The sequence below is a fragment of the Elephas maximus genome, chromosome 23 (assembly GCF_024166365.1).
Source record: "Elephas maximus indicus isolate mEleMax1 chromosome 23, mEleMax1 primary haplotype, whole genome shotgun sequence".
NCBI classification, from domain to species: domain Eukaryota; kingdom Metazoa; phylum Chordata; class Mammalia; order Proboscidea; family Elephantidae; genus Elephas; species Elephas maximus.
This window is the reverse complement of record NC_064841.1, coordinates 51075729-51090670: the sequence shown is the minus strand read 5'-3', so window position 1 is coordinate 51090670 and position 14942 is coordinate 51075729. Positions and strand designations below refer to the sequence as shown.

Genomic DNA, 14942 nt, shown 5'->3' with positions numbered 1-14942 from the left:
CGCGACCCCGTCCTGCACCGCGCCGCTGCGCCCCCACCCCACTCCCAGTCCCCGCGGACATGTGCGGGGGTTGTGCGTGTGCCTCCCCAGCTGCTGCGCAGCAGGCTGCGAGCGCAGGTGAGCCGGCGGCCCGCTTACCTGCGGACGCGCCATCCCAGCGGCGAAACGCGGGCTTGCGGCTTCCTCGGCGCGGTCAGGAGCGAGTGGACACGCGCGCGTCACACGCCCACTCCGCGCCCCCCCGCCCGGCGCTTCTACGTCCCCTTACCGCCGGCCGGGCGGGGCCTGTCCGGGCGCGCCCACCTGGGGGCGTCTCCCCGCCGGCTCCGCGCGCCCACCTGGGAGCGACTTCCCTGCTTCTCCCCCAACCCCGCGCGCCTACCTGGTGGCACCTTCCTCCCTGCTCGCCCCGGGCGGCAACCTGGGAGCGCCGCTCCGGCACTGGTTCCTAGTGCCCACCTGGGGTTGCCACCCACCCTCGTCGGGGCCCACCTGGAGACCTCGACGCCAAGCGTCCCTAGCCGCCTGGGAGTCCGGAGCTGCTCAGCGCCCAGCATTCGGTGGTGGAGCAAAAGGAGGGCAGGCGTCTGACCAGTGTTATCTTGGGTGCCTTCTGACTTTGAACCTGATTTTCCTAGGGGTTTCCTCATTATTGTTAAAAAGTGTTGGTGAATGAACCAGCTGCACGAGGTCGTTGCCCTGGGCTCATGGAAGAAAATTGGGTCTGTGTCCCTTGCCTCAGGGAATTTAAAACATTTTGTCATTTTTGAAATTGTACTTACCAGTGGCCTAACACCTCCTCCTCCCCGGAAAATAGTTCCAGATGTGTTATGAGATGCTGTTGTGCAGTGATTCCTTCATTAAGTGAATAAAAGTAAGACAGGGAACAGAGGGGCCCCCAAGTCTGCAATTCACATAAACAAATTCAAGTAACAAAGTAACAGGAAATGGGCCAGGGCACAGAAACAAAGCCATTCCCCAGAACGATGGGGCAGGGTATCAGAAAACAGCCCAGAAACTTCCTTAAAGTTGTCTTTCAGAAGCAGCCAGATGAAACCAGCCCCAGGGACATCCGCAGAATATCCACCTGTGACCCCTGTGTGACCTTACAACAGGGGCAGTGAGGTGCTGCAGCTGCGGCTGGGGAATCGAACTAGGGGAACAGGTGACTGCGCAGGTGTGACACCCCATGATAAGTACCCCTACAGATTCCAGAAGCCTCCAAGACAGGAGCCGTCTTAACGTTATCTTAAAAAGCCGCTGCTCTGGCGCCTTAGTTAACCTATCTCCACCCAAAACAGGCCACTTGCGGGAAAACCCTGCCTATGACTCTGAATAAACATGAATCCCCCCCAACAAGAATTTTTTAAAACCCATGCAAGCCCTTTGTTCTGCGAGATGAGGTAAGTGTTGCCTAGGACCTCCTCCTCTCGGCTTGCAAGCCTCTTTAATAAAGCTTTGCTTATGTGGAAAATTCTCTGAGCCTTACCTGCTCATTCTTGACCAGTGAGAGGCAAGAACCTTATTTAATTAGAGGTGTAGAGACGCCAGCAACAAAAGGGCATCACAAACTGAGCGCTCCCAAGTCACGTCGATTTAGACAAGGTGGGTGCTGTGGGTAAGGAGGGCCTGGGTGTCACGTGATGAGCACAAGGAGAAGAAATTGGCCTGACTATTCCGTTGAGTGGTGCTGTTTGACTGGCTGGAGAAGGAGGTGGTAATGACACTCGGGTATCTCAAGGACCAGAGTGGGGCCAAGAGAGCAAGGCTAGGACAGGCAGATTTTGGCTCAGTGTAAAAATATTTTTCTAGTCATTAAAGCTACCCCAGAATAGAACAGGCCACCTAGGAAAAGAGTGAGCTCAAAACCTAGAAGGAATGTCCTACTTAGGGCTACTTCCGTTTCTGAGATTCCATATAGTTCAAAGAAATAGCAAGCATTTTTTTTTAAATCTATTTTTTACAGGGTAAAAGGAGGCCGTTTCTCCTTTCCCCTAAATATCCGCAAAATGATCCTTCTCTGCCTCTCTACCAACAACTCTAAAAACAGTGCTATCTACATCTCCCAGCTCGCCTTCTGTGTCTGTATGTGGGCATCACTTGGTCCATTATTACGATGTTGGAGAATTCCTGTTCCTTAATAACTAAATTGTAAGTGCAAGCAATCATGTAAAATGAGATTAATATTCTATGAATAAGTTAAATATTAATAAATGAAGGAACTATATTTTACGGTATTATGAAGAACAAAAGAAAACTTGATCATTCTACACATAAATACTTAATTTCTGCTAAGTGCCAGGCTACCAGATATGGTCATTTTAAAGCAGTCAATACTTCAAAAATAAAAACAAGAGATTGATACCAGCCGAAAAGGCACTTTGCTAACTGAAAGTACGGAAAATACTTAATTTATGGAGCACACACACATGGAGTCATCATGAGTTAAGTGGCTTGTAGGTTTGGTATCTGACTAAAATGTAAATCATTGATCAAATTTCAGTTAAGACTGTTCAGAAAAGAAGCAATTTTACCCCTCGAATATTCTATAACTGAAGAGTTTAGGAATTATTTCATTTACTGCTAAAAATCCAGTCTCCAGTTGGATCCAAACTGAACTCTCCAATTTAAGCAAGGTGGAAACGGAAAAACCTGCAAAAGCCAGAACCTGCGTAAGGTGAAAACCTGTCAGAGAAGGAAAACACAAATATTTTCTACTAATAGAGAGCTATAGAAAAGTGGTAAGACTGCATGCTGTCAAAGGTGGAAACCTCATGAGACCTAGAAAAACAAGGCAGTCCCATCAAGTTCCAGCTCTCACAGGTTTCAATGTATTTTTTTGTTGACAGGTGCCAATCCATAGCTACCCTATGTACAACAGAATGAAACACTGCCCCATCCTGTGCCATCCTCACAGTCATTGCTGTGTTTGAGCCCATTGTTGCAGCCACTGTATCAATTCGTCTTGTCTATGGTCTTCCCCTTTTTTCACTGATGAATTTATCCGTTAAAAAGCAACACAAAAGTTCACAGGTGGCTTATGTTATTTAATGCTGCCATATAGTGGAGCAGCCAGGTAGTCCTTCAAAGATGATGATTACAAAGAAGCAATTCAATAATAGTTGAAGGATGAGTGTTCCACACGATTGGCTGCAGAAATAAAAAGCCATGAACAATCAAAACTTAAGTGAATTTTATAGCTCTGGCGAGAAAACATTTGTTTTGGGGTCATAAAACACTTTTTCCCCCCCGACCAGTCGATAAATTGTTCATGTTCTTTGTTTCTTTTTCAGTCAAATGGGAGTAAGTGTATCAGTTCTCAAATACTGCTTTTAGATGTAGGAGTCTTTCAGGAGAGAAAGGCTGTCATTACAATAGTTTCTCAGGGATACTCACTATGTCTCCTCACAGCATGCTTTCATGTTAAGGTGATACAGTGCCAGACTGTTATTCTGTGTACTGTGCAACGAAGCATTTCCCACTATCTGATAGATAACATGGCGACTTCTCTCTTCTCCTTTGATTACCTTAGACATGGGGAATATTTATTTTCAAGAGTTTTCATTTTGTGGAAGACCACAAACTACTGAAAATTCTCACCTGTTTGATAGAACATAAAATTCATATTTCTAAAAATAAACAGTGGAAAAAAATATTTTATAAACATCTGCAAAATACTTTTGTTCTCTAGTTTATAATAAGGCCCCCCTGAAGTCTCTACATATTTATGGACATGTGAAATTAAATTTGGATTTAATTATTAACATGTTAAGGTATACAAGAGAACAAAATACTCAAAACCAGGCTCATCGTGTTTCCTCAGAAACTAATGCCTCTCTAGCGTTCTCTACGATATGCATGCCTATCACCCTCATAGACGTGCATGCTTGATTTTAAGTCATCTTCATTTTTTTTTTCTCTCACCCCAGATTCACTCAGCCACCCCAATAACAGGCACGGCTCTAAGATTTCTTCTTATGGACCAAGCTATTCAGGGAAAATCTCTTAAATCTTCCTCTGCACTATACTCCAAAAGCCAGTGATGGCTGGTTATTTCCATACTCATCTTCTTGTATTATTGATGTACATATCCATTCAAACTTCTTTCCCTCTTTTAAAGGACTGTCCTCAGATTTTCCCAACAATAGCACTTCCTCGTTTCTGCCATCTTGCTGGCTATTCCCCTATTCATTGATGATATCAGCACCGGGATCTACCACTACTCCTGTTCATTCGTGGTGACTTCAACAGACACTCAGGTGATTCATTCAACTCCCTGGCTTCTAACGGCCATAACTCTCTGAGCTCCAATTGTTATTTCTCCCATCACATCTCAACTACCAAATCACATGATCATACGTGAGATACTATCACCATCACTAACTGGACCACATTCACGCATCTGATTTTAAATATCCTATTCTCTGACACGATCACTTTCTATCCTTTAACCACTCTTGCAATTTTCTGACAAGTCTAATTCTCCCACTTTTTTTTTCTTCTGTTTTACTAACCACCCCACTCTTGTGTCCTTATTTCCTTTCTTACCAGTTTAGATTTCCTGGTTCAATGCAATTACCACACTCTTAACCCCTTCTTCCTTTTTTCCTCTATTGTACTTGGCTGAAATAATCCCAATTCTATTAAATCCAACTTTCCACTATTTTACAATGCAAGCCTTGAGTTGCAATGTTGAAGGATTCCATGGGCAAAATATTGAATGATGCAGGAAGATCAAAAGAAGATGGAAGGAATACACAGAGCCTCTGTACCAAAAAGAATTGGTCGATTTTCAACCATTTCAGGTGGTAGCATATGATCAAGATGGTACTGAAGAAAAAGTCCAAGCTGCACTAAAGGCACTGGTGAAAAACAAGTCTCCAAGAATTGACAGAATACCAGTTGAGATGTTTCAACAAATGGATGCAATACTGGAGGCACTCACTCATCTAGGCCAAGAAATTTGGAAGACAGCTTACCTGGCCAACTAATGGAAGAGATCCATATTTGTGCCCGTTCTAAAAAAGCTGATCCAACAGAATGCAGAAATTATCAAACATTATCGTTACTATCACACGCAAGTAAAATTTGGCTGAAGATAATTCAAAAATTGTTGCAACAGTACTTCAACAAGGAACTGCCAGAAATTCAAGCCACGTTCCAAAGAGGACATGAAACAAAGGATATCATTGCTGATGTCAGATGGATCTCGGCTGAAAGCAGAGAATACCAGAAAGATGTTTACTTGTGTTTTATTAACTGTGCAAAGGCATTTGACTGTGTGGATAGCATTGCAAAGAATGGGAATTCCAGAACACTTAATTGTGCTTATGAGGAACCTGTACATAGATCAAGAGGCAGCCGCTCAAACAGAAAAGGGGATACCACATGGTTTAAAATCAGGAAAAGTGTGCATCAGGATTGTATCCTTTCACCATACTTATTCATTCTGTATGCTGAGCAAATAATCTGAGAAGCTGAACTATATGAAGAAGAATTTGGTGTCTTGTCAGAATTGGTGGAAGACTCATTAACAACCTGGGATATGTAGATGATACACCCTGGTTTGCTGAAAGTGAAAAGGACTTGAAGCACTTATTGATGAAGATCAAAGACTACATACAGCCTTCAATATGAATTACACCTCAACATAAAGCAAAAATCCTCACAACTGGACCAATTAACGACATCATGATAAACGGAGAAAAGATTCAAGTTGTCAAGGATTTCATTTTACTTGGACCCACAATCAATGCCCATGGAAGCAGCAGTCAAGAAATCAAATGGCATATTGCATTGGGCAAATCTGCTGCAAAAGACCTCTTTAAAGTGTTGAAAAACAAAGGCCAAGGTGTGCCTGACTTAAGCCTTGATATTTTCAATCGCCTCATATGCATGCAAAAGCTGTACAATGAATAAGGAAGACTGAAGAATTGATGCCTTCGAATTATGGTGTTGGTAAAGAATATTGAATAAACCATGGACTGCCAGAAGAACAAACAAGCCTGTTTTGGAAGAAGTACAGCCAGAGTGCTCTTTGGAGTGGAGGATGGCGAGACTTAATCTCATGTATTTTGGACATGTTATCAAGAGGGACCAGTCCCTAGAGAAGGATATCACGTTTTATTAGGTAAACGGTCAGCAAAAAAGAGGAAGACGCTCAAGGGATGGATTGACACAATAAGCTCAAACATCAGCAATTGTGAGGAGGGCACCAGGACAGGGCAGTGTATCATTCCATTGTGTACAGGATCACTATGAGTGGGAACCAACTCGACGGCACCTAACAACAACAACTTGAGCAGCGGAGCATACCTGGAGAAAAAAAAAATCTTACAGTAGTCCTAACTAGACTCAGTTCTAATTTATGACCACGAATCTTGGATAGGCCTTCAGCACAAGTATTCTATTATACTTTTCCAGTTATATTTCCTTTATCCAAGATCACTAATTCATATCTTCTTACTTCTCAAATCTCTATTACCCATACCCTTCCTCACCTCATACTCCATATGTTCAGGTGAAAGATATTACTTACTATTTCACCACCAAATATCCTGTCTTACTTGCATTCAACCACCCATATTCTGACTCCTTTCCTGATACATTTTTCCTTTCTTGACCATAAGATCCCAACCAAAGGCATATGTACGAAAAATAGTGCCTAGGGCCTCTAAACCCACTGCTGTTGGGTCGATTCCGACTCATAGCGACCCTATACGACAGAATAGAACTGCACCATAGAGTTTCCAAGGAGCGCCTGGTGGATTTGAACTGCCAACCTCTTGGTTAGCAGCAGTAGCACTTAACCACTACGCCACTGGGGTTTCTAGTGTGTAGGGCAATTAGTGCTAAATTGCTGAATGATCTCTCACAGCTGCTGATGGAAACTGTAATGGCCAATAGAAACTGCTCTATACCATCCCCGCATACACACTCAAGTGGTGCCCAGGGCACGTGTCCTACATACCATGCCTTGGTTATGCCTCTTATTTCTCTCTCCTCTTTATAGCAAAACATTCTGAGTTGTCTTTATTCTCTGGATGCCAAACCTCACACCCCATTCTCTGCTCACTCCAATTGGACATTTAACCATAACAATTTATTGGTAATGACAGTTACAATGATGTAATTGTTATCAAGGTCAATTGTCATTATCTTAACAGATTTTTTTTTTGCATAATTTGACATAGTTGACCATTCCCTTATTCCTTTTGACTAGTGTTTGTATCGTGTGTCTTTTCCCATCTTTTTATTTTCAACCTATCTGTGCCCTTGTATTTAAAGTTTGTCTCTTGTATAAAACAATTAGTTGGGTCTTGTTTCTTAATCTAGTCTGAGAATCTTTGTAATTTGTGTAGAACACAGAAGTTGCCTCAAAATTTCAAACAGCAATAAGACCACTAAGATGAGGATTCCACCTGGTGGTAGAAACCACTCCGTGGATGCTATGTCCACCCAGTATGATCAAGCCACTCACACGAGCTGTTCACAAAGTATTGGCAAATGAAAGTAGTTTTAGTTAACTAACAAACAAGAGATAACATACAACAGGAAATAGTTCCATGATGAGTGGTCCCTCTGGCTTGAAAGCTGTCCTGCATGATGGAAAATCTTCTATGTGTGCCCTGAGTTGCACCATAGGTGAGAGACTAGGAAATCCTTTCCTCACCCAATTTTATGTTGCAGGAATTATGTGTCTCACTTCTCTGAGCCCAGTGTAGGTTTTCCCACCTGACCACCAGAGGAGGGGATGGTTAGACATGGGGGCTTCAGCCCAGAATTGTATCTTATTAGTTCTGTTATTAGGCTTCAGGGGGGAGGTGGTTTGTTCCTAAAGCCTAAAGATAATAGCAGGGGAAGGAGTGGGGAAGACCAAAGTCGTTGTGTTTGTTTGAAGGACTGTCTCCTTATATCATTTAATTGAATATTTAGTCTATTTACATTTAGCGTAATTACTAATGTAATTGGGTTTAAGTCCCATCATCTTGTTACCTATTTTCTATTCATCTCTTTTTTGTTCCTTCATTTCTCCTTTACCTGCCTTTGTTTAATCAGGTACTTTTATTATATTTTATTCTCCATTGTCTTAAAAATTTTTTTTTATTTTGAAATAATTTCAAACTTACAGAAAAGTTGTAAGAAGAGTATGGAGAACTCCATATACCCTTCACTCAGATCCACTAACTGTTAAGATTTTGCCACATTTGCTTATCATTCTATTTTTTCCTGAATCACTGAGTTACAGACACTTTGTCCCTAAATCCTTCAACATTTATTTTCTAAGAATGTAGCCATTCATTTATTTGACCATACTGTAATGATCAAGTCAGAAAATTTTATGCCAATATAATACTATTATCTAATATACAGGCCTATTCACATTTCACCAATTGTCTCTATAATGTCCTTCAAAGCAAAATTTCCCCCAGTCCAGGATCCAATCCAGGATCACACATTGCACTTTGTTGACGTGTCAATTTAACCTCCTTTAATCTGGAACAGTTCCTCAGATGTTCTTTGTCTTTCAAGACCTTGATATTTTTGAAAAGTTCAGGTCAGCTATTTTGTAGAATATTCCTCAATTTTGAATGCTTCCTTCTAATTAGGTTCAGGGTATATATTTTTGACAAGAATATTAACTAAGTAATCTTGTGCCCTTCTCAGTGCATCACATCAGGAAACACAGATTTTGATTTGTCCTATTATTGATCATGTTAACTTGGTTAAAAATTGGTGATCACTTAGCTAAGGTGGTATCAGCTATGTTTCTGTAACATAAAATTACTATTTTTCCTTTTGCAATTAAGTAATTTGTGGGGAAATATTTTGAGGACATGTAAATATACTGTTCAACTTTCCTTCACTTGCTTTGGCATCCATTGATGATCCCTGCCCGAATAAATTACTATTATGATGGTTGCAGGGACCCTGGCGGAGTGGTGGTTAAGAGTTGGGCTTCTAACCAAAGGGCTGGCCGTTCAAATCCACCAGCTGCTCCTTGGAAACCCTATGAGGCAGTTCTACTCTGTCCAATCTTTGTGCTAGTATTATCGTATCTACAACATCTACACAGTGATTTCCCCTCCCCTCATGCTTTTTTTTCATACCCATCCCTGGTAACCACCAATGAACACTGGTCTCTGTATAAATATCTATTCTTGTCTTCTTATAAAAGTGGGATCATACAATATTTGATCAATTTGGGAAAATCCTAGACATTATTTCTCCAAATGTTACTTCTGCCTCATTCTCTCTCTCTTCATCTTCTGGGATTTGTATTATAATTATTTAAACTTTTCACCGTGTCCCCCACGTCTGTTATCCACTCATTTTGTTCTTTCCATTCTTTTTTCTCTCTGTGCTTTGTTTTGGATATTTTCTCCTCACTTGTCTAATAAGGTCACTAAGTCTGCTTCTTCCGCATCTAATATACTGTTTGATTCATCCAAATGATATCATTTCAGATATTGTATCTTTCATTGCTAGGTTATTCCTTTGACTCTTTTTCATAGATTACAATACTCTGTTTAAATTTCATCCATGTTTTTCATTCTTTTATATAATACGCTAATTATAGTTTTTTTTTAATTGAGGTGAAGTTCATATAACATAAAATTAACCGTTTTAAGGTGAACAATTCAGTGAACATTCACAATGTTGTGCGACCACCACCTCTATCTAGTTCCAAAACATTTGCATCACCACCAAAGGAAACCAGTTTCCCACTGTCGTAGATTAAATTGTGTCCCCCCAAAATATGTGTTGAAATCCTAACTGCTGTACTTGTAAAAATGATCCTGTTTGGAAAGAGTGGTTTTCTTTTGTTATCTTAATGAGGCCATGCCAAAGTAGGATGAGCCCTAAATTTAATCACTTCTGAGTTATAAAAGGAGTAGAATAGATGCAGACAAACACAGGTGAAGACAGGTGCCATGTGAGGGTCCGTCTACAAGCAAAGGGTTGCCAGAGACACCAGAAACTAAAAGAGAGGCCACAGAAGGAACCTACAGGGCTAAGACCTTGATTTGGACCTTTAGCCTCCAGAACTGTGAGAAAATAAATTTCTGTTCTTTAAAGCCACCCACTTGTGGTATTTTTTGTTACAGCAGCACTTGGTAATTAAGATACCCACTAAACAGTCACTCCCTATTGCCTCCTCTCCGAGCCCACGGCAACCATTAATCTTCTTTCTGTCTCTATGAATTTATCTGTTTGGGATATTACATAGAAATGGAATCATACAATATGTTACCTATTGTGCCTTGCTTTTTTTCCATTAGCATAATGTTTTTGAGGTTCAGATGTAGTATGTGTCAATACACCAACCCCTCACTTACCGACTATCTCATTATCCAACATCGTGACATTTCGAATTTACAACCATAGAAGAAAATCTACTATCTGACTGTTTTGCCCATTAAAGATGTACTCTGGCAGTAACAAATGCAAAGCCTTGAGGCAAAAGTAACACTGGCTGTGACGGTTAAGGTTATGTGTCAACTTGGCTGGTCCGTGATTCTCAGTGGTTTGGGTGGGACTTTGAAAAAATTCTTCCGTGGTGACTTGGATGGTCTAGGCCCCACACGGGACCATGGCTGGCCAGGGATGCCTTTCTTGGCCGAACGTGGAGAACCAGGCCTGGCCCTGGACCCCGTCATAGTTATCTAGTGCTGCTGTAACAGAAATACCACAAGTGGGTGGCTTCAACAAACAAGTTTATTCTCTCACAGTCTAGTAGGCTAGAAGTCTAAATTCAGGGTGTTAGCTCCAGGGGAATTTTTTTCTCTCTCTGTCAGCTCTCGGGGAAGGTCCTTGTCATCAGTCTTCCCTGGTTGAGGAGCTTCTCAGCATAGGGACCCTGGGTCCAAAGGACGCACTATTCTCCTGGCTCTTGTTTCTTGGTGTATGAGGTTCCCCTGTCTTTCAGCTCGCTTCTCTCTTTTATATCTCAAAAGAGATTGGTTTAAGACACTATCTAATCTTGCAGATTGAGTCACCTTGTTAGCATAACTGCCACTAATCTCATCTCATTAACGTCATTGAGATAGGATTTACAACACAGGAAAATCAAATCAGATGGCAAAATGGTGGACAATCACACAATACTGGGAATCATGACCTAGCCAAATTGAAACGCATATTTTTTAGGGACACAATTCAATCCGTGACAACCCCAGAGGGGGATTTGGAAAAATTCTCAGGCAATGCCTCCGATTGTCTGGACCGTATGAGGGCTGAAGCTGGAGGCCCCAGTGACTACCAGGCCACGGAAGGCACAATGATCAGTCAGCCATGGGACACCTTTTCCTGTTCATCCATGACGACTTGGTCTGGCCATGGAGAAGTGGGTGTACTTCATTACTCTTCATAGCTGAATAATAGTTCATTGTATGTATGTGCCACAATTTGTGTGTCCATTCATCTGTTGATGAACATTTGAGTTATTTCTACCTTTTGACTCTGGTGAATAGTGTTGCTATGAACATGCATGTACATGTATTTGTTTTCAATTTTTTTGGTTATTCACCTAGGAGTAAAATTGCTGGTAATTCTACATTTAACTATTTGAAGAAGTGCCAAACTGTCTTCTTCAGTGGCTGTACCATTTTTCATTCCCACCGTCGATAGATGAGAGTTCCAATTTCTCCACATCCTCACCAACACTTGTTCTTTTCCATTTTTCTTTAATTATACCCATCCTAGTGAGTTAAAAGGAGCCATGGTGGCACAGTGAATAAGTGGATAAGTGCTCAGCTGCTAACCAAAGGGCCAGCTGCCGAGAGGGAGAAAGATGTGGCAGTTTTGGACACCCTCTAGGGTAGTTCTCTGTACCATAGGGTTGTTAGGAGTCAGAATGAACACGATGGCAATGGCTTTTTATTTTTTGGTGGTTTCGATTTGCATTTTCCTAATGAATAATGATGTTGGGCATTTTTTATGTGCTTGCTGGTTATTCGCATATCTTCTTCGGAGAAATGTCTGTTCAAGTCCTTTGCCCATATTATTTTATTTTATTTTTTAATTGTACTTTAGGTGAATGTTTACAGAGCAAATTAGTTTCTCATTAAACAATTAATACACAAATTGTTTTGTGACGTTGGTTGGCAACCCTGCGATGTGTCAACACTCTCCTCTTCTTGACCTCGGGTTCGCCATTTCCATTTGTCTGGTTTTCCTGTCCCTTTCTGCCTTCTCGTCTTTGCTTTTGGGCTGGTGTGCCCATTTAGCCTTATATACATGATTGAATTACACATGTTATTGTTTGTTTTATAGGCCTGTCTAATCTTTGGCTGAAGGATGAACTTCAGGAGTGACTTCAGTACCGAGTTAAAAGGGTCTCCGGGGGCCATATTCTCAGGGTTTTTTCCAGTCTCTGTCAGATCAGTAAGTCTGGTCTTTTGTGTGTGTGTGTGTGTGTGAGTTTGAATTTTGTTCTACATTTTTCTCTAACTCTCTCTGGGACACTCTATTGTGATCCCTGTCAAAGCAGATGGTGGTGGTAGCCAGGTACCATCTAGTTACTCTAGACTCAGTCTGGTGGAAGCTGTGGTAGTTGTGGTCCATTAGTCATTTGGACTAATCTTTCCCTGTGGGTTTGGTTTTCTTCACTCTCCCTTGCTCTAGTCAGGGTGGGACCAGTGGAGTGTCTTAGATGGACTCTCACAAGCGTTTAAGACCCCAGACTCTACACACCAAAGTAGGATGTAGAAGATTTTCTTTATAAACTGTGTTATGCCAATTGAGCTAGATGTCCACCAAGACCATGGTCCCCAGCCCTTAGCCCAGTAATTTGATCCCTCAGGGAGTTTGGATGTGTCTATGAAGCTTCTATGACTTTGCCTTGGTCAAGTTGTGCTGACTTCCCCAGTACCGTGTACTGTCTTCTCACCCTTTGCCAAAGTCACCACTTATCTATTATCTAGTTAGTGTTTTTCTCTTCCCTTGTCTCCTCCCTCATAACCATGAAAGATCATTTCTTGCTGTGTGTAAATCTTTTCATGAGTTTTTATAATAGTGGTCTCATACAGTATTTGTCCTTTTGTGATTTGCTTATTTCATTCAGCATAATGCCATCCAGATTGATCTATGTTGTGAGATGCTTCTCAGATTCGTCATTGTTCTTTATCCTTTTGTAGTATTCCATTGTGTATACGTACCACAGTTTGTTTATCCATTCATTTGTTGATGGGCACTTAGGTTCTTTCCATCTTTTTGCTATTGGGAAAAATGCTACAATGAATATGAGTGTACATATGTCTATCATGTGATGGCTCTTATTTCTCTAGGATATATTCCTAGTAGTGAAATTATTGGATCATATGGTATTTCTATTTCTAGTTTTTTAATGAAGCACCATATCACTTTCCAAAATGGTTATATCATTTTACATTGCCACCAGCAGTGCATGAATGATCCAATCTCTCTGCAGCCTCTTCAACATTTGTTATTTTCTGCTTTTTAAATTTTTTTTATTTATTGTGCTTTAAATGAAAGTTTACAAATCAAGTCAGTGTCTCGTACAAACTTATACACACCTTGCTATGTACTCCTAGGTGCTCTCCCCCTAATGAGACAGCACACCCCTTCTCTCCACGCTGTATTTCCATGTCCATTCAGACAGCATCTGTCCTCCTCTGCCTTCTCATCTTCCCTCCAGACAGGAGCTGTCCACATAGTCTCACGTGTCTACTTGAGCCAAGAAGCTCACTCCTCACCAGTATCATTTTCTGTCTTATACTCTAGTCCAATCCCTGTCTGAAAAGTTGGCTTCAGGAATGGTTCCAGTCTTGGGCTAACAGAGGGTCTGGGGACCATGACATCCGGGGTCTCCCTATTCTCAGTTAGGCCGTTAAGTTTGGTCTTTTTATAAGAATTTGAGATCTGCATCCCACTGCTCTCCTGCTCCATCTGGGATTCTCTCTTGTGCTCCCTGTCAGGGCAGTCATCTATGGTAGCCAGGCACCATCTAGTTCTTCTGGTCTCAGGCTGATGGAATCTCTGGTTTATGTGGCCCTTTCTGTCTCTTGGACTCATATTAACCTTGTGTCTTTGTGTTCTTCATTCTCCTTTGAGACAAATTGATGCATCTTAGATGGCTGCCTGCTAGCACTGAAAACCCCAGATGCCACTCACCAAAGTGGGATGCAAAATGTTTTCTTAATACATTTTGGTATGCCCATTGACCTACATGTCCCCTAAAACCATGGTCCCCAGACCCCCGTCCCTGGTACTGTGGCCCTCAAAACATTCTGTTGTATTCAGGAAGCTACTTTGCTTTTGGTTTAGTCCAGTTGTGCTGACTTTTCCTGTGTTGTATGTTGTCATTTCCTTCACCTAAAATAGTAATTAGTGAATACCCCCTCCTTCCTTCCCCAACCTCGTAACTATCAAAGAATATTTTCTTTAAACTATTTCTTGAATTCATGTAACAGCGGTCTCATACAATATTTGTTCTTTTGCAACTGACTAATTTCACTCAGCATAATGCCTTCCAGATTCCTCCATGTTATGAGATGTTTCACGGATTCATTACTGTTCTTAATTGTAGTGTAGTATCCCATTATGTCAATATACCATAATTTATCCATTTATCAGTTGACGGGCACCTTGGTTTCTTCCACCTTTTTGCTGTTGTAAACAGTGCTGCAATGAACATGGGTATGCATGTATCTGTTCCTGTAAGGGCTTTTATTTCTCTAGGATATATTCCAAGGATTGCTGGATCGTATGGTTCTTCTATTTCTAGCTTTTTAAGGAATCACCAAATTGATTTTCAATGTGGTTGTAGATTTAACATTCCCACCAGCAGTGTATAAGTGTTCCAGTCTTTCCACAACCTCTCCAACATTTATTATTTTGTGTTTTTTGGATTAATGCCAGCCTTCTTGGGGTGAGATGGTATCTCATTGAAGTGTTTTTTTGGTACCAACTTTCAATTT

At 41.4% G+C, this 14942-nt stretch overlaps 1 protein-coding gene across 3 annotated transcripts in view; it reads right to left on the bottom strand.

Annotated features, from left to right (window-relative positions):
- The window catches only part of IL17D (interleukin 17D), a 29623-nt gene extending 28867 nt beyond the window's left edge, over nt 1-756 (bottom strand). Inside the window, exon 1 of one of the 3 annotated variants that reach the window (XM_049867647.1) lies at nt 493-756. In XM_049867647.1, coding sequence (XP_049723604.1) covers nt 493-650 — 158 coding nt within the window. In that variant the 5' untranslated portion in view covers nt 651-756. Of the gene's footprint in view, nt 1-138; nt 354-492 lie in introns of those variants that run through there. The other 2 variants (XM_049867646.1, XM_049867645.1) reach the window with 2 other exon arrangements.
- Nucleotides 757-14942: the final 14186 nt, after the last annotated feature.